A 23,204-nucleotide genomic window follows, 5' to 3' on the forward strand; every position below is an offset into this window, starting at 1 on the left:
CCTCCTCCCCCTCCTCCCCCCCCCCTCCAGACTGTACATTCCCACTTTCCTCCTCATGAGCTCCTGAAATCCAGGTATGGTCTTTGCTCTGTGTGATTGATAGATCAACCTAAGCTACATTTTTTTCCTTTTTTTAGATTTTTATCTGGAGAAGGGGAGGCAGGGATGTGTGCTCTGAAACCTTACTTCTCCTCATTAAGGCTCAGAACTCAACGAAAACGAACTCTGGATATGTGGCTCACTCAAGTGACAGACAGCTAATGAATCTGGAGTTGGCTTGATCTGACCTACAAAGGAGCCGACAAACCAAGCTGCTCCTGGTGGTTTTCAGCCCATTAAATCAACAGCAACAACAAAAATCTACCGAATAATGACCAGTGTAAGCTCAGTCCCTCAGAGGCAGTCTTATCACGTTGCCTTAAGGTACCTAGCATCTTCTGGGTATACAGCATCCAAGGAAGCTGGAGGCCAGGACCACCAGGCCAACCCACTTTTCCAGCACACTGTTCCCCTCACCTGTCAGACCTGGGCTGTCTCCCTGAGACAGGCTATTATAGTTCTAAGAACCAATGAAAAACCAGGACACAGAGCTAATGTAAGTCAGTGAGCATTTTCTAGAAGCCAGAGTGTCAACTGGATGGAATTCCTGGTCTGACTGGAACCCACTGACTCTGCCACGTGTAGAGCAAATGATGCGGAAGCCCTTGGACTTTGACACATGCTTCCTAGACCCAAATACTATTTGGACTCTCCCCTGATTCCTATTGAGCACAGGGATATTACAGGCATTATTAGGAGGAGATGCAGGTGTGTCTACACTTGGAAATAATCAGAAATAATGATGTTTTGTATATATAATCTTTCACTCTAAGCATTGTTCACTGCACAGTGTGTTGGAGGAGAATAAAATAGGAAGAATAAAACATCACCTGGCATTGGCTCAGCTGAGAACCACAGTGGACCTTGAGTGAAGCCTAAAGTCAGTGTTTTTTTCCCTCTGGTTAAGGGTTGATAAAGGGGGGCTTCCTGGTGCCAGAACTCTAGTTAACTAGGCAGCTTTCTCAAACAATACCTCCCTTCGGCCATCTTATAGCCCTGGTTCTTTAAGAGGTGAGGCCTGCAGAATGACTATCAGTTCTTCTGACCGCCCATTTCCTCCGGAAGACACTGGGCTTGAAGGATGGGAAAGACTGACACTTCTAGAGCTGAAAAGAACGCAGGAAAGAGAGGTGCCCACCCCTCCTCCTACCCCTGCATTAAGCACTGTTAACTTCTCACCAATGCAGGAATTGGGATTTGGAAGTGATTGCTTGGCCTTGTTGGAGGCATGGAATACACAGCAGAGTTTTGGATGTCCTTGTAAATGGCAGAGAGAGAGAGAGAGAGAGAGAGAGAGAGAGAGAGAGAGAGAGAGAGNCATGGAATACACAGCAGAGTTTTGGATGTCCTTGAAAAAGACAGAGAGAGAGAGAGAGAGAGAGAGAGAGAGAGAGAGAGAGAGAGAGAGAGAGAGAGAGAGCGAGCTCGGAAATGATTGATATGTCTTCTACCTTAACAAATGAGAAATATCCGTGACAGAAGGGAGCCCTGTTACAAGCCAGGTTTTCTCATTAGCAAGGAAACATGGGTAATTATTCACCGGGAACATGCGCAGTGGGAATTCGTGTTAGACCCTTATTTTGACTATTGCTGCTGGCCGTCCTCGGAGACCATGGTACACACACTGAGACACACACACACACACACACACACACACACAAATATGGACATAAAAGCTCAGGGGCCTGCACTACGTGTGGCCCTAAGAACACTACTTTTGATTATAGAGGACACTTTCAGGAGATATCTGTGTGCGCGGTCATAAGCTCCGGGAGCCGGGAAGGGGTATGGGCAATGCTCATTCACTTTGGTTAGAATGCGTGGTTTTTTGACTTCTCTCTTTGAAAAGTAGACCAAAGGTAAACTTTCCCAAAAGATGAGTAATCTCGCACATTAGAAGTGCACTCTCTGTGGTCACTATCCTGATGTGGAGGAAATGCCATCATCGATATGGCAAACGCACATGGCTTAAGGAGGGTAAAGGTACTTTAGGAATGCTTTAGCGAGGGTGTGTATCCAACAACCTGTAACAAAGATCTCAAACACCCATACCTCTGCTGTGCCTGTCTGGGACTCCTTACAGTCCAACCTGAACTTCAAGATGAGATTCCCAGGGTCCATTTTCCACTACTCACCCACCCACATTCACCCAGCCAGCCAACCAACCTCTTAGGCCCAGGGACCAGGTCCACATGGAGCAGACCCCACACCCTGCTTAGCAGATGCCTAGAGTTAGTCCCCTTCAGTGTGCGCTCGCCTGCAGAAATTAACCCAGAAGCACATCCCTGCTTCGAGCCCTAGTGTACAAGAAGACAGTCCAGCCTGGTGTGGCGACACTCCATGCCTGCTAGGCTCAGGAGTAAACTTGCTTCAAACTTCTACGGCGCCGGCAATCCTTAAATGTTCTTATCCTTTTCTTCCTGGCAGAGAAAGCCAACAGAATGGCTGGCTGGCTGTACACACCCTCAATAGCAGGATAGAGGGGTGGAGGTGGGAGGAACAGACTTTTTTGTTCCGTGCCATCGGTCTCCTTTCTATTATTCCCTGAATAGAACTAGAGGCTCTTATGCCTCTAACCCAAGCAGCATTCCATCTGTAATTCAGGATACTCCATTTGCTCTGAGAAGAGACAGACAGACAGACAGGAGGGGATGCCCAACTTCCCCCTAGAGAGCGGCCAAGTCGAGATCCTCAGAGTCAAGAGCAACAGAGGGAAAGAGACTGCTGACTCAGCAGAGCTGAGTGGAGGAAGGGGGACCACCAAGGACTTTTAAGTAAACTGTAAGATGTTTAGGAAAGGGGCTGGAGAAATGGCTCAGTGATTGAGAGCACTGGCTACCCTTCCAGAGGACTGGAGTTTAGTTCCCAGCTTCCACACAGGGGCTCACATCCATCCATTACTACAGTTCGAGGGGATTGACCACCCTCCCCTACTTCTGCCAATATACTCGGTACGCGTGCATATATGCAGGCAAAATTCTCATACTCATAATAAATAAATATTAAAAACCATTTAGAGGACACTTGCAAATAATGGGCCAGCCCAGCATTATTTTTAAATTGTTGAAAAGAGTCAAATAAACAGACCATAGGAAAAGCAACTGAGGAATAAGGAAAATTATTTAGACACTGAGTTATTCCTGAAGCACGATGAATTAAGCAAACATGGATTGTGGATAATTTGGGGTGCGTAATAAGTTAAATACAGCTGCCCATGAACTTCCCTGCCTTGCCATCTAGCTGTGCTAAGCACCATCCTGCCATGCCGGCCTTTGTGATCCCTCCATCTCTTCCCAGCTACTCGTTCAGATCAGAGTTCTAGGTGTTAAAATACTGAAACGCTGACTGTGGTACCTCTGTAGACAATTAGTTTGCAGAATTGTGTGTGTGTGTGTGTGTGTGTGTGTGTGTGTGTGTGTGTGTGTGTGTTTCACTTGGCTCTTGTTTGCCCCCCCCCCCACTATCCTCTCTATACCCCCTGTCTGGTCACACTGGTTCCCTTCCTACATCCAAATTGTCACCCTGTTACCTTGTCCTTTTAATTCCATACAAGCTTGGATCTCCTTGGAAGAGAGGAAGTGGTTCCAACTACCTTCATAATCCCGGAACTGTAGATAACAGGCAGATTCTTGTCTAACTGAACTGAAGGAAAACCTGTTTCTCCATCCTTTAATGATTTGGCATACACCGTGAGCTTCGAAGTAACTCAGAGGCCAAGGCTAAGAGTTACAGCTGCAAACGCAGCCAGTGCTTCAAATTCAGAGAAAATGACTTTGCTTCACAGTGGCAACCTATTTCAGCAGTTTCATAGTATGCGTTAAGTTTAATGTGTTAGAATTCTAATATATCAAGCTATATTGTAACTACGTAGAGTAGGGGTGCACATGTCCAATCCATGCTTGATTAAGAGTTATCAAAAGATCGAAGCTCTTCATTTGTGGGTAAGTGATGCTAATGTACAAAATTGTTTTCCTAGTATCTGCTGAAAATCTGTTCCTTCAAAAATAATACAAAGTAACATGACAGCAGGAATTAGATTTTAATTGGTAAAATTGATTCTTTAGTCTTACTTAAGAATATTGTGGAGGTTTTTCCCAACATTTGAAGAAAAACTTCCTTCATAAATGAATCTGTGAATCAGTGGAAACATTAACGGGAAGAAACTTTCCAATGAATTGATACCAGTTGTGCCATTGTCTTAGAAGGTAGTGTAGTGGCAGGAAGAGAAATAGTCCCTTTGTGTTCTTAAAACATTTTTATTGAACCGAGTGAAGAATAGCTACCCTCCCAGAAGTCCAGAGAGTGAAAACACCCCCTTTCCTTGGGAAAAGCAAGCATAATAAAAATACTATCAGTAAGGCCATGACATGTGTCCAATTCCCAGCACCATGGAAACCCTGGTGAGCTCACCAGGAATGTGGGGAGGGTTTGGCTTTACCAACGACTGTCTTTTTTTCTTCTAGGCTGCCCCATCAAAGGTCACCCCACCCCCAATATCACCTGGTTCCAAAATGGCCAGCCAATTGCCACTGCCTCGGGGCTGACCCACCACATCTGGGGAGCTGGACAGATCCTCCGAGTTGCAAATCTCAGTGGAGGACCTCAAGGGGAGTTCAGCTGCCTGGCTCAGAATGAAGCAGGGACCCTCCTGCAGAAAGCCTCGTTGGTGATCCAAGGTGAGAAATTGCCGCTTTGAGGAGCACCTGGGAATCCATTCTCTAGTGGGACATAGTGCCATAGTCTCTGGCGGGTAATGTTTCCATACTGTGAAACCTTCCTTCCACTCCCCGAATCTTCAGCAGGGCTGAACCTGGGAACATGGGGATGGAGGAGGCATCACTGTTTGTCAGAGTTACACGTGTTCCCTTTAAGCCAATTTAACTGGAAAAGACCACACATGGCCATTTTTAAAAACTCATGCCTTCTGTGCTGATTCTGCTTTAAAAGCAGGTCCTGAGCTAAGCAGCCTGGTCACTTTCCATCTCCCTGCAGAGAGCAGGGCGGGCCTAACGTTCCAGCCATAAGTCACAGGCAAAGGGCTTTCCGGGTGCCTCCCCTTTGGCTCTGGCAAAAGGAAACACACACACACACACACACACACACACACACACACACACGCCTGTCTGCATGGCTCTGACTTGGAAGGAGCCTTCCAGGAATAAGAGCAGGTGAGCGAGTCTATGTCACTGCGCCCTCCAGAGTTGCTAAGGAGCTGAAAGCAGCAGGAAGAAGCTGGCTGGCCTCTCTATGGAAAGTGTGGGAGGCCTTTCTCCATAGGCTAGTTCTGCTGCACTGTGAGTGACTCTGTTTTTTTAAAAGAGCACTGTGCTATGGAATCTACTCCAAGGCTGAGGCCTCTGTGGGAGGATGGCCTGCTCTTACTAATACCACAGGAAAGGAGGGAGGTTTGTTGAAACACACACGTCTTCTCCTGGAGCAACCTCTGCTGGCCGCTTGGCTCTTCAAATAGGAAAACAAATGTCCCTTCTTCCCGCTGCCTTTCTTCAGGGTCTGTAACTTGCAATGTGCACCCCAAATATATCAGCCTACATTTATTTTAATAGGCTCCCCCCACCCCCAGTACATCACAAGTTCCCAAAGAACTGAACTCTTGAACTCACGTCACTGTTTCATGTAAACGTGAACTCTCTGGATAAATTGGGTTTTGTAAGATTAACAAAATCCACCTCAGATCCATGCTTTTAAATATGATTAAGTACTTTGGTATATGTATACCTCTCTGTAGAAAAATAAAGTCATTGTCTGGTGAACCAAAAGAAAAAAAAAAGTACTTGAGCAAGTATGCTTAAAAAATAAGTACTGCGTCTGTTGATTAAATACTGTGTGCTGAGTCCTCTCCTCCCTCTGCTCGGGCCTCAGTCGAAGTCATGAAGGGACAGGCACTGTGTACATTCTCTGGATAAGTCGACTGAGGCTCCTGGAGTCCATTGGCCTTGCCCAAGTTTGTTGGAATGTGCTGCCCTACCCTCGAGGCAGATGGCTTCTTTTTGTAATAGTGCCTCTCAACTCTCTCTTCTGTCTCACTCCCAATCCACGTTCAGCTTGCCCAGTAGGACTGGTGTGGGCAGTAACCTCATCTCCTCTTCCCCTCTGATCCTCCCCCTCTGACAGATTACTGGTGGTCTGTGGATAGACTGGCGACCTGCTCCGCATCTTGTGGTAATAGAGGCGTTCATCAGCCACGCCTCAGGTGTTTACTGAACACCACAGAGGTTGACCCCGAGCACTGTGCAGGAAAGCCTCGGCCAGCTGTGCAGCCTGTTGCCTGCAACCGGAGAGACTGCCCTTCTCGGTAGGTACAGCCTTCCTACCCCCAACCACTAGCCCTGGCTTTTAGCTTCTCATCTAGCACCATGCAGGGAGAGATGGAATTCAGGAGCTGCTCCTACCCATAGGCACCTATCCACCACGCTGGAAATATCCTGAGAGTGGGCCTCTGCTTTCAGCCCTCCTTTATCTCCTCACCACTCAGCCAGCTGGTGGCTACCTGGACTTAAGTTCTGAGCATGATCAGTAAAGAAATTACTTCCCCTTGGTCTTGTGGAGGCTCGATGCCCCAGCACGGGGGAATTCTAGGGCGATGAGTGGGGTGGGGGGAGGAGCTCCCTCCTAGAAGCAGGGGCAGCGGAGATGGGGGGGGGTTGCAGAGGGGAAACTGGGAAGGGTGATAACATGTGAAATGCAAATAAATAAAATAACCAATAAAAAAAAATATGTTAAAAGACAAAAAGAAGTAACTTCTCAGGGTGAGGCCAGAGGCCTCAATAGTAGCCTGACTGTGTGCTGTTTAGAACATTTTGTATTGAAATGTTGAAAGGAAGGAGTACTGGGCTCTACCCCAGCTTTTCTCTTTCTGTCTCGCTAAATACCTCTGCCAGTCAGTACGAGAGCTGCGTCTCACCTAAGTTGGAATACATCTCCACTTTTCCTTAGCTGCCTTAACTTTAGACATCTAGTCTGTGCATTTGAGATCCATCTGTAGGCTACACCGACACCTACCAGCTCTTCCTCCCACACATAATGCTGCCTCAAGAAGCCACGAGTCCCACTGAGCTCGTATCCCCCAGTCTTCAACCAGTAGCTAAAGGATAATGGATGGGTTCGGAGTTGGCACCAGCATGGCGCTTTGCACCCTGGGAGGCTTGGCTGGGACCTGAAATGCCCCTTTATGACCTATCTGTAGGACTTTCCTATACTGCTCAGGCAACCGCTTTGTGTTTTGCCAGCTGAGTCACAGGGAGCAGCTGAGACGAGGAGAGACGCCGTGAAATATGAAACACACTCATTAATATCAGCAGTTTGACTTGCTGACGGGAAGGTTTCCACGGGGATGATTAATGTCCTTTTATACCCTTCCTGAACAGTAACGTGGCCCGTCGCTCTCCTTTCTCAAAACCCCCACCTCAGCTCCTGAAAACAGCACTGAAATGTATATTTAGAAATCAAAGTTGATTGAAACGCAGGCCTGACATTCACCAGGGACAGAAGGCTCTGGAAGACGGCCCTTTTGCCAAGCTGCGTGAAATGAAGAGGAGATCTTTTACATGCCAGGAACTCTGTGATTTGATTTGGTGATGGTCAGAGTTAATCAGCCTAATTTACTTCAGCAACTGAAATAGTAATGGCCGGCTCACCTTTGGTTTCCATGCTTCCAGAGACTTTAAAACACCTCGTGCCGGCTTCCTAAACACAATGTTTCTTTGACCTAGAAATCCACATAAAGTCATCCTCCCCAGACCACGGAGTACAGCAACTGTCACAGACTAAGTCATTTGCAGATCCTGCTGCCAGAAGGAACCTGTTCTTCTCTCTATACACTTCCCAGTCACAAAAGAAGTCACTAGATATGCACTCACTGATAAGCGGATATTAGCCCAGAAACTTAGAATACCCAAGATACATTTTTGCAAAACACAAGAAAACCAAGAAGGATGACCATTGTGTGGATACTTCATTCCTCCTTAGAATAAGGAACAAAATACCCATGAAAGGATATAGGTACAGAGACAAAATCTAGAGCTAAGATGGAAGGATGGACTATCCAGAGACTACCCCATCCGGGAATCCATCCCATCATCAGCCACCAAGCCCAGATACTAATGCACATGCCAGTGAGATTCTGGTGAAGGGACCCTGATATAGCAGCCTCTTATGAAGCTATGCCAGTGCCTGGCAAACACAGAAGTGGATGCTCACAGTCAGCTATTGGATGGAACACCGGGCCTCCAATGGAGGAGCTAGAGAAAGTACCCAAGGAGTTGTAGGGGGCTGCAACCCTGTAGATGCAACAACAATATGAACTAACCAGTACCCCCTGAGCTCGAGTCTCTAGCTGTATATGTAGCAGAAGATGGCCTAATCAGCCATCATGGGGAAGAGAGGCCCCTTGGTCTTGCAAACTTTATATGACCCAGCACAGGGGAAGGCCAGGGCCAAGTAGTGGGAGTGGGTGGGTAGGGGAGCAGGGGCGGGGTGGGGGTATAGGGAATTTTCAGGATATCATTTGAAATGTAAATAAAGAAAATAATAATAAATAAAATTTAAAAAAAAAAAAAAGAAGAAGAAGAAGAAAAAGAAAATCAAAGGTGGCCGCCCTTGCCAGGGAAGTCCCCAGGCTTCCATTTGACTTGAGGTCCACACTAGCATCCTCCTCTGTACACATAGGCACTGCTCTGACCATCTTCCAAAGTCTGCTGTAACTCAGGTAGCTGTTCCATCTGCTTTACAGTTCCGGTCACAGACTCCGGGTAACTGAACAAGTGGGGTGTTCCTCGATTATATAAAATTGGCCGAAAGGTCCCATGCCTCTGAATGCTTCTCACTCTTTGAGAACTATGTTTACAAGTACAGAAGAGGGCTTGTGTGTGGTCACTAAGGACCTCACAGTGTCCCCAGATTATAGAGTGACTTTATTAGAAAAGCCATTTGTCATGCTCTCGGTCAGGTTTACTTCCAGAGACTTACATTATAGTTGAGTGGATGTTTATACTATGCATATAACCCTCCAAGATAGATGGTGTCTACCGTGACTGACTAGGAATTACCCAAGAAATCTAGGACCATCTTTGTTTCTGAAAGATGAACCATAGACATTGGATCAAGGGTTAAAGTGACCAGAGAATTTCTAGACAAAACCTTGACCTCGGTGAAACCCAGATAATCCCCTAGAGCAAGAGGTAATGGGCTTGGATCTCGCTTTCCTAGTGAAGTGTCCTACCCTAGCTAAAAGCATCCTATCTGCAATTACACTTAAAGCAAACAACCCTCAAAATGCTATTTTCTTTTCAATGTCCATATTTTAGCAATTTCCCAGGGCAGCAAGAAAAAAAATGTGTCCAGATGGCATCATAAAACTCCATTTTGAGAGCCAGAAATCCAGGCATCCACGGGGCCACCTTCCCTTTGTGAAGACTCTGGTTGAATTCGCTCCTTGCCAGTCTAAAAGTGCCTGCTTTGTGGCTGCCTAAAACTGCAGCTCCTGTCCCCTGGTCATACTGTCACCTCTCTCCAATACGTTATCTCCCTCTGATATGGGCATGTAGGGGTCTTCTCAGATAATCTCATCTCAAAATCCTAACTATTGTGTATGCCTGTAACTCCAGCACGCCTGGCAGGAGCATAACCGTTCAAAGCCACGCTGTAACAGTGAGACCCTGTCTCACAAGCAAGCAAGCAAGTTAGCATTCCTAGGTTTCAGAGACACCATGCGGATGCTTCGCATTTTTGAGAGTAAATCTTGGGGAGAGCAAGGTTCATTCCCCACTGCCCCCAGCCTTACCCTCTGCAGTTGCTCTCATGTTCCTCCTTCTCCTCAGGTGGATGGTGACGTCCTGGTCCGCCTGTACCCGGAGTTGCGGTGGAGGTGTACAGACCCGAAGGGTAACCTGTCAGAAGTTGAAAGCTTCTGGTATTTCTACCCCGGTGTCCAATGATATGTGCACTCAACTGGCCAAACGGCCTGTGGACACCCAGGCCTGCAACCAGCAGCTGTGTGTGGAATGGGCCTTCTCAAGCTGGGGCCAGGTGAGGATGCAAAGGTTTTGTCTGGTTGGTTGGTTGGTTGGTTGGTTGGTTGGTTTTGTTTTTTGAGGGAAAATCATCAGATAAAAATGTTGCCACCATGGGAAGAAAACTCCACCTCCACTTACATACACATCTCTAACCCCTCCCAGTGTCTCTCCTACATCCCCTGCCCTAATGAGTGGAGGCTACTCTGAGGCATTAGCACACCCCTCAGGCTGGTTGTTTTTCCTTCTGATTTTGTGACCCCAAACATTACCTTCAGACCAACATTCCCCAAGACCACCACCTCCTATAAGTGTGCCAGGGATAGTTCTGAAAACTTCAGAGGAGAACCCCCTGAAGACTAGACTGTTGCTTCTGGTCCAGGGTTCTTGACCAGTTCCACAGAACAAAAAGTTCACTGGGGAAAACTCTGAAAACAATGGATGTCCATACTGTATCTCCCAAAGATCTAAGCCAGCTGCACTGCAGGTTGTAGAAATTGTCCTTGTGACTCTGGTCTGCAACTAGGGTAGAAAACCATCACTCCAAACCAGGAAAAGGTGAAGCCTAGATGGATCACCTTGAAACCTAGGCCTCCTTCCCCAAGTCCCCTGCCTAGATGTTAACATGGAAAAATCCCAGATGAGATTGTGAGGGGTCTGGAGTCGTTCAGGAATTCACTAGTCCATTCATGAATAAGTTTTAAGCAAAGAAAAGGCTTTATTCAGATACTAGTGCCAGGCCTACACTTGATAATTGAGATTTCAAAGGTGAAGTTCCAAAATACATTAGTCAAGGGCTTCTGAAGACAAAACTCACAAGGCTGAATATTTATTTCCTTTGTGCAATCAGGGGCAAGACACATCCTGACGTACTTCCTGCCTACATATAACCGAGCACACATCCCCACCTACATGCAGTCAAGCACACGTCCTTGTTGATGTGCAATTATAGGCAAGCAAGCTTGTTGAAAGAAGCAAAAACACATGGTTAGTTTCCATGAATAACAGATTCATTAAAATTATACAAGACAAGGAAATTGTAAGAACAGCCCCCAGCATTCTGAGAAGTTATCTGTCCTTGGGCAAGTGAGGCTTACAGGTTAGAGTATTTCTGCTTTATAACTCCCTTAAGCACAGTAATTTAAACTTAAAACATAATGTTAGCAGCTATCACAAAAATTCAACAGAGTGGTCCTCATTTGACTAGAATCTGCAGATGGAGCCTCCTTTATATATAATGGAGGCATTATATTAACTTTATCCACTGAGAATAAGTATTCTTTTTAGTTGTGATTTGTTTTGTTTTGTTTTTCAAGACAGAGTTTCTCTGTGTAGCCCTGGCTGTCCTGGAACTTAGACCAGGCTGGCCTCGAACTCAGAAATCCACCTGCCTCTGCCTCCCGAGTGCTGGGATTAAAGGCGTGCACCACCACGCCCGGCTTAATTGTGATTTTTAAAAGGAGACAAACACAAACAAAAGATTCTAGGGGTGAGAGGAATGAAGTCAAGAGGAGTGTGGTAATGGCTATACTTTGTCTAGTCCGGGTGAGATGTGCACCTGTCAGAACCTCTGTCCTGGTATAGGCCTATGTTAGATATTAATAGTTACCCTACTTGTATACCTAACTCAGGAAACGGCCTGCAGCCAGCCTATACAATTGTTGTTCACACACACAAGAATCAGGTGTAAAGGTGTGTATATGAACTAATATCCTTGCCTGTTGATCCCAAAAATCTGTGTTCAAAAGAACACTGGGGATCTATTGTGGGTGTAAGCAATACCAACAGACTGCTGTTCAGGTGTTACCCAACTGGTTTGTCTGGGACAGCACTAATTGGCAGAGACTTTTCTGACTGGCCACGTATATTCTTAGATGTTTTGGGGCAATTAGAAAATGTAAACTTGTTGGAGTTTTAGCTATCTACACATTTCCGTTCAGTATACAATATAATACACATTTGAGAGCTTTTTCAAAAGCTCTCACATACGTGACAAAGTGTGCCAAGCCCATTTTGGTAGGTAAAGAATCATTTCTCAACATTTGATGCTAAATACTGTCAAAAATGAAGCTAGTCTCTTACACCATATAAATTTCATTTAAAAATAAAATTCTTAGAAGAAAACAAGGGGGATCCTTCAAGACATTGAGCTTGGCAATTATTTCTTAGATATGACAGTTCATTTTTGTTTCTGTAACAAAATTCCACATAAGGATAAGTTATAAAGAAAATATATTTACTTCCTATAGTTCCAGAAACTTTGGAGTTACCAAGCAAGGAGTGGTGCCTATATGGTAAAATATATGCCTATGTGACAAGCCTTTCTGCCATGTCAGGCACCACACAGCGTGAACGCAAGCATGCAAGCTCGAGTCTTACAAAGCCACACCTCCTCCAGCCTTATCTCCCACAGTGCCGCTCAACCCCTTCAAATACTAGCAACATATGAAACTGGGAATTAAATTTCAAACATAAAAACTCATAAAATTTACTCAAATCATACCAGACAACAAAAATACACCAAAAGGATACTATCCAGTATGCCAACCAGCTCTCAAAGGTTCAAGTCCACACTGAGCTACATAATAGAAAAAATGCCTTCTCAGAATGATAGCAAGAACTGAGTGGTGGTGATGCACAACTTTAGTCCCAGTACTTAGGAGGCAGAGGCAGGTGAATCTCTGAGTTCAAGACCAGCCTGGTCTACAGAGTGAGTTCCAAACCAGCCAGGGCTACACAAAGAAACCCTGTTTCAAGAAGGAGAGAGGGAAGAGAAATAGTGCTACGTGTATTACCATTTTATACTCATCAGGATGACTTTATCAAATAAATGGGAAGTTTGGTGTTGGTTAGGGCACAGTAGAGCACTCACCTAGTATCACAAGGCCTGCATTTGATCCTCTGCACTGGGAGAAAAATTTAGTGAAGATAAAAAAGTTGAATTTCTATTGAGTGGCCATGGGAAATTAAATATGGTTTAGCTACTGTAGAGAGCAGTATCAGTTCCTTTTGGGGGTGGGGGGTTGAGTCAGGGTTTCTCTGTGTAGCCTTGGCTGTCCTGGAACTCACTTTGTAGACCAGGCTGACCTTGAACTCAGAAATCCACCTGCTTCTGCCGCCCAAGTGCTGGGATTAAAGGCATGTGCCACCACACCCGGCTATCAGTTCCTTAAAAGTTTAAAAGGAAAGCAAAACAAAGGAGAGGGTGGAGGATGAAATGTGACCAGAATTTATTATACACATATATGAAATTGCCTTAATATTAAATAATAAAAAATGTAAAACAATTACTGCATGCCCCAAGAATAACAACAGTTCTGCTCTACACATCTAAACAGAATCATCATGTGTCAATTAATGATGCCCCAGCCAATGACTAACCATTACAGACAATAGTGGTCCCATAAGGTTACATCACTTGTGTTTGAGAGATGTTTCCAAAGATGAGAGTGCTCATTGCAGAGGAAGTCAGTTCCCAGCATCTGTTTATGGTGGCTCAAAAATACCACTAACTCCAGTTCCAGGGATCTCCTTGGCAGCCTCCTGAACAGACATAATGAACACACAGGCACACATATACACATATTTATTTCATCATTGCATGATGTGATGGTATCATAGCCATCCTGGTTTTAGTTTGATGTTTGCATAACAGGAAAATCATTTACCCAAAAGAATAATATATAAACTGTGCCTCCACCAAATGACCATATATATGTGGCAGACTACTAATATAAAAGAGGATAATTTACTTAAAATCAAGAACACAGAATCGTGGTTGATAAATTGAACTAATCAAAGTTTGGTTTTATGAGAAGCCACCATTTGAGTGGGTGCAGTGAACTTCTTAAGAGAGGAAATAATTCAAACCCCTGGCTAAGCAAGGAGTACGCACAAGAAACTTATAAAACAATTTACATGAAAGGAAAAAGATAGAAAAAAATGGGGGAGACTTCATCCAAGTGAAAAGTTATCTGATAAAAATATATCAAATGCTTTTTAATAGATGGGGGGATATAAATCAACCCAAGATGAGATACAAGTATATACTTAGTAGAATGCTTAATGTTTAAAATATATAACCATCCAAGAACTCCCAAAAAATTAAAGCAAATGGTAACCCATCTACCAGTGGCCGGAGAAGAAATAGGCAGAAGCCCTTGTAACCCTAAGTAGACAATGCCTCAAATCTGGACGTGTACAAGCCACATAAACACAGAGCCAACAAAGCTGCCTGCTTAGGAGCATGACGCAGCACACCCCAGAGGCGTTAGCTCTCCGTGTTATGATTACAGAACTATAAAGAAACTATTGAAAATAGAGGCGCAGTGAGGTTTTAGCCTTGGCATCGTTACATCTGGAGAGGAGCGAGTGGGGCAGGCTGCTGAGTTACTTGGGGTCTTGTTTGCTTTTCCTGCAGTCAGTCAGCCACATACAGTAACAGATGTCGAAATGGTCAACTGTGTTAATCCAAGACCAGGTTCCTTCTAAGGAGGTGATGGCATCATGCACAAGTTGACCCTCTCTATTCATTTTCTGAGGACTAACTGCAGTATTCTTTGTTTTACTTACATTCCTTACATGTACTGTACTTGACTAGGTCAATGTTATCAGCTATGATATTGAGCTCCGTCTCTGACGCTTACCATCACATTCCCAGCACATGGCAAAATATTTTCACAGGTTAATCCAGGTCAGCCTTCTCTGGTCAATGCTACACTTCCCCCCTGGCCATTCCCTAGCACAATACCCACAGACTATTAGACAGTTAGCTGTCCCATTGTGACCTAAAGCACATGCTAGTGAATGTCTGTTATTTGATCCAAAGAAGACAAAGAAGGTCTACAGGTCTGATGAGACCCTACTCAATGATTCTGCCCTCTGAGTAGCCAAAGCTTTGCAACACCCCCTTGGACATAGATAACACGCTATTCATCTCCTTCTCCCCTCCCAGTGCAATGGGCCTTGCATAGGCCCTCGCCTTGCTGTGCAGCACAGACAGGTCTTCTGCCAGACCCGGGATGGCATCACCTTACCATCAGAGCAGTGCAGTGCCCTCCCCAGGTAAGACAAAACCTTCATCCTCCTCTACCTAGCTCCAATATCAACAACGCAAAGAGACACTGATGATCCTCCAATCTTACACAAGGGGTCACCTGTCCTGTCCTGCCCCCTCCATCTTACCCTAAGTCCTTTGCCTCCTGTAAACAGTGAACTTGTATTTGTTGAATGAGCCAGCCTGGGCTTTCTTCTCTCAGGGATGAAGTACACCTAAGTGTTCTTCATAAAGGAGGCCTGGCTCCACAAAAGATTCACACTCACCTCTAGGCGAGCAAGAAGCAGCTACACCATAGCCACCGAACTATAAGAGTTCAACAAGTTCATCTTACCGGCCTGTCATTAGGACAATATGAAAACTTTTGTCCCTAGGTCTCAACCTGTGCCTATCTACGACACTTCCTTGTAGATGACCCCCTAGGAAAATGTCCCCTTACCTCTCTACCTATTAGCCCAAGATGAGACTCCAAGTTCCACCTTTGCTAGTCTCCATGATGAGTAGAGCTTGTTCTCGGGTCATGAAGGAGAGCAGATGGGTGCTCAGGGCAATGGCCTCCTTAAGGTCCATGCCCCATTCATTCCTTAACAGAGCAGAGATGGAGACCTCAACTTACCTACCTACATCTCTGAGTTTGTAGTTTGTTTTCCAATCTGGTTCCCACAGAGAGAGACCTTACCTTTGTCATTAACCTTCTACAGGCCTGTGAGCACCCAAAACTGCTGGTCAGAGGCCTGCAGTGTACACTGGAGGGTCAGCCTCTGGACCCTATGCACAGCAACCTGTGGCAACTATGGCTTCCAGTCCCGGCGGGTGGAGTGTGTTCACGTGCGCACCAACAAGGCTGTGCCCGAGCACCTGTGTTCCTGGGGGCCCCGACCCGCCAACTGGCAACGCTGCAACATCACCCCGTGCGAAAACAGTACGTTCCAATCCCAAAGAACATTCTGCAAATTCCCTACGGGTCATCGGGTACAGAGGGCAATCCCTGAGCCTGAACACAGGGCACTGGATCAAGTTCCCTAAGGATTGTGCGCTCGGGCCAGAATTGAACATTTTAGGTGGGGTACGCGGGTGTGTGCAAGGATGTGTATACACATGTTCAGACCACAAACGATGCCAGGATGTGTCCCCCAAGGGCTTCCACTGTCTTCATCCTGAGCCCTAAAAGAGCCAAGGGTTGGATAAAATTGGCCTCCAACACACCCGCCGTCTACCTGGCTGGTGCCCACAGGGGAAGACTAAACAGTGGTTCACAGAGACCAGGCTACTAAAGAGAGAGCACGGTTAACCTTGAAGAAGCAGGCAGCATGCCTGCCACTCAGCCAGCTCTGCACCCATCACTGTTCTGCTTCACGCCAATCAAGGACCTGCTGACCCCCCCCCTTCCCAGCCCATGTACATCCACTGGAAAGGAACAGGAGACTGTGCCCCTGGGTTCTGACAGTCATCCATTCACTCCACCCTCAGGTCTGGAGCCTCTCTGCCCCGTACCAGTATCTGTATTCTAGTCAGGTAGGAATCTAGTCCCTCCTCCTTAGAACCCAAAACCCAAGTGGGAGATATTTCCCCACAGAAAGTGATGATGAACCTTTGCAAAGAATAGGAGTCTAATTGTCCCCCCTCACTAAACGTCACTGGGCAGTCAGTTCCGAACATTGAGACAGAAAGCCTGTAGGCACATGGCCCATCCCCTCTGACACACTGGGAGATGTGTGATGTATACTCTGGTGAAGTGCTGGTGTTCCTATCAGATGGTTGCCATGTTCACAACGTACTGGCTCTCAGTGCAAGGAGCTACAAAGCTTATCAGCTACAGGCTACACCCGTGGTTAGGAACGGAAATGCCACAGTGTCTGGAAGGCCTGGTATGCTGAAGAACAAGAGCCCTGGATAAAGGAAAGGAAGCGGAGCAGGGAGAGGTCCAAGCACCTGAGGATGTGGAACTTCAGCCAAGTCCTTGTTTGCATGGTCTCTCACAAGGAACAGAATTCTGTCCTTCTGGGCACATCTCTCACTAAAAAAAAAAAAAAACAAAAGCCCATAGGGGAAAAAAGCGAGCAGGGAGATGAGAGTATTCCAAGAGGAAGGAGATTAAATCTACCAGTCTGAAGTAGAAGCAGCTATCAGAAGGAAGCAAAGAGATAGTCCCCCATCAATCACAGCTGGTGGGGAGGGATTGGCAAAGGGCTGGGTGCTGCCAGAGGGGAGGAGAGAGCTGGAGAGCCATGGCTAGGAAGACCCCACAGGCAGCTTGCCAAGTGCCTAGGCTGCTCCACAGCAGCTGCATCCGTGAGCCTCTGTTTCATATCTCCTTTCTGTCCCCCTCCTCCCCTCCTGCTTTCCCAGCTGAGTGCAGAGACACCACCAGGTACTGCGAGAAGGTGAGACAGTTGAAACTCTGCCAGCTCGGCCAGTTCCGATCTCGCTGCTGTGGAACGTGTGGCAAAGCGTGAAGACAGGGCACAGGGATGACCTCTACCCTGGCCACACAAAGGACTCATACAACCACCTTGGACATGCCTTACGCTTTCTTCCTTTTATTTATTTATTTGCCCTTCCCCACATACCCATGTCCACCTGCACCCATGCTCCTGAGGACCATGGCATGTTTTCTTATTCAGTTAGCTGGAAGCAAGTGTGGAGAACAGAGATGTCTAAAGGAGGGTTGCAGAGCAGGCCAGGCAGACAGCAGCTCCCTCGCAGAGCTGGCTCCATTCTGACCGGGGTCTCAGAGACACAGGAAGAGCAAGCCATAGTCTATAGGGACAGCAAGGAGTTTATAACACATAGGTACAGGCACAGGCCAATCAGGAGTGCTGTTCCTTTGTTTCCTGGTGGTAAGAACAGGGGAGCAGGAACCAGGGCAGACTCCAGTTCTTCTGGCAGTGGGGTGGAAAGACCAAGAAAGAAGAGAACTGAGCTGTGGGCAAGAGGGTTATGCCAAGAGAGACAAGCAAAATAGGCAGAAGGCATGCCGCTATGCAGAAGACAGAGGGAAGAGGGAAGGAAAGTGTGTGCGTGTGTGCACGCCTCAGTGGGAGGAGCTTGCTGGCAGGACAGATTTTCAAGCAGTCATGTGAGACCCATATGACAAGCCTGTTCCCTGGAACGTGTGCACAGTCCTCGAGGTTCCCAACAGAGGTGGGGAAGGGTATTCAGAGTCCTCTCAGGGCACCCGTGCTGCATGACACGAGTGACACTGCATGACATGCCCTTCGTGTGGTTATACAAGTGTTTCTACCCCTCTTCTATCAAGTAACTCTTGTGTCTGCAGCTGTGGACAACCAAACAAAGGGTCAAGGTCAGTTGTGTAGTAAGGGTGCCCCTAGCATCTCCTTACTTAAGTCAAGGGTTACTAGCCCTGAACCGGACTGCTGCCGAGGGTTTTCCATCCGAATGACTTTGCTGCTCCTTGTTGGGCCAGGGACTAGAATCATAGCTCACAAAGGATTCATTAAGCAACCCGCTAACGGGCAAACATCTACAGGATGTGGGAAGCCTTACCACCAGAGCTCGCCAGAGAGCAGGAGAGGACAGAGGGGTCGTGCACACCACACCCACAGTGTGCTTTCTCACCCAGCCCTCACACATTGGGCCTGGGAGCCCACCCTGAACCACAGAAGAGCTGCATACGCCCAAGTCATACAGCAGGCTGGGAGTAGGGAGTGTGATCAGGCACTATGGCAAAGCTTGAAGTCAGCTAAAGACTCGCAAGACAGCCCGAGAAAGCTTTGTGACCGTCCTCCCGCTACACAGATACTATGGTAATTGGCACATCAGACTGGGTGAATGGATCACTCAGCGGGCTAAGCAGCACACACAATTCAGCAACACACGTCAGCTATGGCTAAAACAGAAGCTCTTGGCAAATCCTCAGTCTGCAGAGAAGCTTCATCAGTAATAACTGCTTCCTTCCTGAGCAGCCTCAGTTTAGCAGATGAGGCAGGCAGAGCCCAGTAGCCATCAGATCAGCTGCCCCTCACAAACACACTCACCAAACGCTATCACCCCAGGGCCACCACGGACATCAGGGCTGCGTTTCCCAGCCAGCCTGGAAGTTAGTTTTGAAAGAGCATGTTAATCTGTGTCTCCTTAGGTGCGCTATGGACAGTTAGGGTAGGCCCTTCCTCATCCCAAAAAATAGGCTCTAAGAAATTGTGTTATTAAAAGTCAGTGTAATGTTTATTTAAAATTAAAGAGAGTGTTTCTATGTATATCTTTTGTGAATATTTATTAGGATTTCTTGTATTAAAAAGTGCAATATTAGTAATTGTACATTGTCATCCAGAAAAAAACAACTCTTTGGGGGATTTTATTAACTTCCTGCAGCTGTGTTCCTAAAACCTCTGTGGCGATAACTGTATTCTTCCTAATTTTAAAAGAAACAAAACAGATGTTTAACTCTGATCCACTGTGTACAGAGTACCTTGTAAGAGCTAATGTGGGATTGGGGGGAGAGCAATGGAGTCGATTTATTTGTGACACTAGTTATACATAAAACGAACACAAATTCTCTAATACTAATACAGTTGATTAGTTCAGTAGCTATTAAAAATTGGTGGTCAGTGTTTGAATTTTCTCAAATGCGGGCATCTTCCAGCTCTGCCACCTGTCAGAATGTGAGGTTGGAAGTGCCCTTCAGAACTAGCTGGAGAGCGTAGGTTTGGAGTGAAAAGCAGTATGCTCCTTGCATGACATGAATGTACATTTAATATTTGTTCTGTGAATTGCGACTCAGCAGTACCACAAATTACCGGGGCTGCTGGATAATGCGGAAGGAGACACTTCCTCCTATAAAACACAAAACTGTATTTATATTTTTTTTTGTACAGATAATACAGCTTATTTATTTAAATCATGGTGTCAGTGTCTCTGTGAAACCCAGCATTCTCTTCACACTTTATGCAAGGGGTGGAGGAAGTCCCTATTTACTAATTGCGTGGTTCCCAACCAATTATAAATATCTTACTGAAATGAAGGAATTGCAGTTTTCAGCCTTTCCCTGGGAAGTTGGGGAATCCATGCTCAGAAAGGCCAGCTCAGGAAAGGAACTTGGAGGAAGGCAGCGGCAGATGTGTGCACATTCTGGTGGAGTACCCTCTAACAAAAGGACCAGTCATCTCATTGACAGCCCTATGTAGGAGGCTATCAGAAAGCCACAAGTACCTTCTGGAAGAAAAGCAAGTGACAGTGTCTAAGGATAGATGAAGACTATGGTGGCTTCTAGCCAGCAGGTATGCCCAGTTGGAGGCAGCCATGTGATGGAATTTTGGTTATGCACTGTAAATGGAGACTAAGCTTCATGGATCACTACATTTAATCCTCATGCAACCCTGCAATTACTCTCACGTGTATATGACCACCTTGACACACACACACACAAATACACACCTTTCTCACTGCTCTGAGGTTACTAGTAGATAACAGTTATGCAACATTGTATGCATCATTATGAGAGCTGTTGTCTTCTCCTGTCCCAAAGTGAATTGCTTTGGTTTACAGGACTCAGACTCCTACATCCCTATCTTTAACAGATTCTTATAGCAAAAGTGCTGCTGTGCAGTGTGCAGAAAAGCTGCAAGCACATTTGTAAAGTTCTTCCTAGCCAGGTCTAGTCAAAGGACAGTAAGTCCCCAGGCCTGGATGATGTCCACACAGGATCATTGTAAGAGAGGCTCCAGAACTGCACCCCCAGTCCCCACCCACTACACACACAGCACCCTCAAAGCTGAACTCTAGACTGTTTTCTAGAAACTTACCCCAACCCATCCATTCCTATTGAGTAGTGTTAACAATCCATCTGAGAGCTCTTCATGCTCCCATTATTTTCTCAGAAGCTTTACGTTTTGCTCAAATAGATATATTTATAAATAAATCTATAAATAATCACCAGCAACCAATGTCCTACAGCAATACTGTGGAGAGAAGCCAAAGATGTCAAAGGGAAAAACCCAAGAAGACTCAAGAGACAGGGAGGCCTCAAACATAACGTACAGAAAAATCTCCAGCATCGCAGATCCCAGTAAGAAAACAGAAGAGAGTCCTGCCAAGATGCCATAGACTACAGGATAAATGCCTGGAAACTCGACCAGCAACTGTCTTAGGGTTATTATTCGTCATTCTAAAGTCCTTGCTGGTCCTTATAAGCAATCAGAACAAACTAAAGGAGCCCAGAAATAATGTAGGATATTAGGATAAGAACTGTCAAGTGTCACCGAAGTCATTCACACTTCCCCCTCATCATCTATAAAGGCAGTGCACCAGACAGGATGCAGGATGTTAAAAAAAAAAAAATGGCAATTCACTCAGGCTCAAGGATTATCAGGTGCTGCACGTGCTGAAGGACTCACTGAGAATAATTGTTCTTATCATCACCATCCAAACTAACCCAGGAATGGCAGGGAGATGAAAGACAGTTCCGGCTACTTCGTGTTCTTTCCCACTGTCACCTATGTTTCCACTTTGGTCTGAGAAGGAAGCCAGTCTTTCTTTCAAAGTTTAGTGCTGCCCAGTAGAATAAACAAGAAAGACATTAGTGATCAAGTTCCAAGCTCTGTGTCTTAGAGAGAAAAATAGAAAAAGAAAAAGAAAAAAAGAAAACAGATCAAAGCATTTAGCCAAGTCAGGCCCACAAAAAGTCCCAACAAGCACTGAGAAATATTTCCCAGAGCAAATGTTATCTTAGAACCTCAGTGTAAAGCCAGCTCTGAAGTCAACATGCCCAAATGTATACATCACTATTGTTTCCTCTGAAGTTACCAGAAAACATGGGAACATACTCATAGGCAAATACGCAAGGACAGAATGAGCTAAAATCAGCTAAATATAAATAAAATAAAATAAGCTAAAATATAGCTCATCTCTTCATGCTGCAAATAAGATGGAAGGGAAGAATGCAACTTAATTCTTCTCAGCTAATTCCAGACATGTTATATCTCAGTAATCTATGGGGTTCCCTAAAATTGTCAAAGTCTTCCACAAAAAGAAAAGAAAATGTATAGAGAGAAGGATAGCACTGTTAAAAACAATAAAAGAATAAAAGAATTTAATAAGCTAGCCTATAGACCACTAACTTAGAGAGCAAAACACACACTCTCATCTCTCTCGTACCTCACTTCATTCAGTGGGCTAGCTGAACTGAAGACTTCGTGATTCAGACTCAGGATACGTTGGCTACAAGTTAAAGCAGAGAGGGTGATCTGCCCAAGTCACACACTGCAAATTAGGAAATGACCATTGCTGATACAGCTTTGAAGTAAACAGTAAGAAATCAAATATAATAAGAATTTTACCAAACTTGACCTAAAATATTCCTTTGCTTCCTTACCCACTCTCCTGTTCACTTAGGGATGATCTAATAGGTCAAGTCTTGATCAACATGTCATAAATGTCACAAACTGTTGCTCTTAGCTTCGTCCTCATAGCACCCCAAGGTTTTCAGTTTCTTTGTCAATAACACTACACTGAAGGCAGATATTGGCAACCAATCTTTTGGTAAAAAAGAGCTGGGTTGTCACCCTGCTTGTCAACCAGAAGTTTATAGTATTACTCAGATGGCTTCTGTGAGACACCTGGTCCCAATCAACCGCACAATGTCACGCCTCTGATAAGACAATATACAGCTGTCACTCACTCCTGTGTTTTCAAAGGGCAAAATTCATCTCCAACCAAGCATTTCCCAGGCTACTCCTAACGATATGGTTTATATATGTGTAAACAAACGTTAAATGTGCAGTTTTATGTGAGTTAGAAAAGGCAGACAATGGGGAATGGTTCTCTTGCTGAACATAAATAATATTTGTTTAAACGAGTGCTTAAAGCCTCAGAGATTGTGCAGTCAGCGTTCAGAACAGAGAGTATGCTGGGAAATCGCCTCCTCCTCTGGGACTTCATGTTATCCAAGGTCGACCTTTCTACAAATCCCATGAAGGATAGTAGACAAGCTGTGAAGGACTTTGTTACCAGGTAAGGAACTCCACACAATGTTTAATGGTCAAGGTCAAGAGGTGTGCCATGCT

At 45.6% G+C, this 23,204-nt stretch overlaps 1 protein-coding gene across 2 annotated transcripts in view; it reads left to right on the forward strand.

Moving 5' to 3' along the window:
• The window catches only part of Adamtsl1 (ADAMTS like 1), a 365,598-nt gene extending 345,645 nt beyond the window's left edge, over positions 1 to 19,953 (forward strand). For both annotated transcript variants that reach the window (XM_021200231.2, XM_029540103.1), the window contains 6 exons: positions 4,563 to 4,775; positions 6,232 to 6,412; positions 9,936 to 10,143; positions 15,082 to 15,191; positions 15,885 to 16,105; positions 17,533 to 19,953. In XM_021200231.2, coding sequence (XP_021055890.1) covers positions 4,563 to 4,775; positions 6,232 to 6,412; positions 9,936 to 10,143; positions 15,082 to 15,191; positions 15,885 to 16,105; positions 17,533 to 17,639 — 1,040 coding nt within the window. In that variant the 3' untranslated portion in view covers positions 17,640 to 19,953. The remainder of the gene's footprint in view (positions 1 to 4,562; positions 4,776 to 6,231; positions 6,413 to 9,935; positions 10,144 to 15,081; positions 15,192 to 15,884; positions 16,106 to 17,532) is intronic.
• The last annotated feature ends 3,251 nt before the right edge of the window (positions 19,954 to 23,204 follow it).

Source organism: Mus pahari, chromosome 6, assembly GCF_900095145.1.
Source record: "Mus pahari chromosome 6, PAHARI_EIJ_v1.1, whole genome shotgun sequence".
In the NCBI taxonomy this organism is placed as follows: Eukaryota; Metazoa; Chordata; class Mammalia; order Rodentia; family Muridae; genus Mus; species Mus pahari.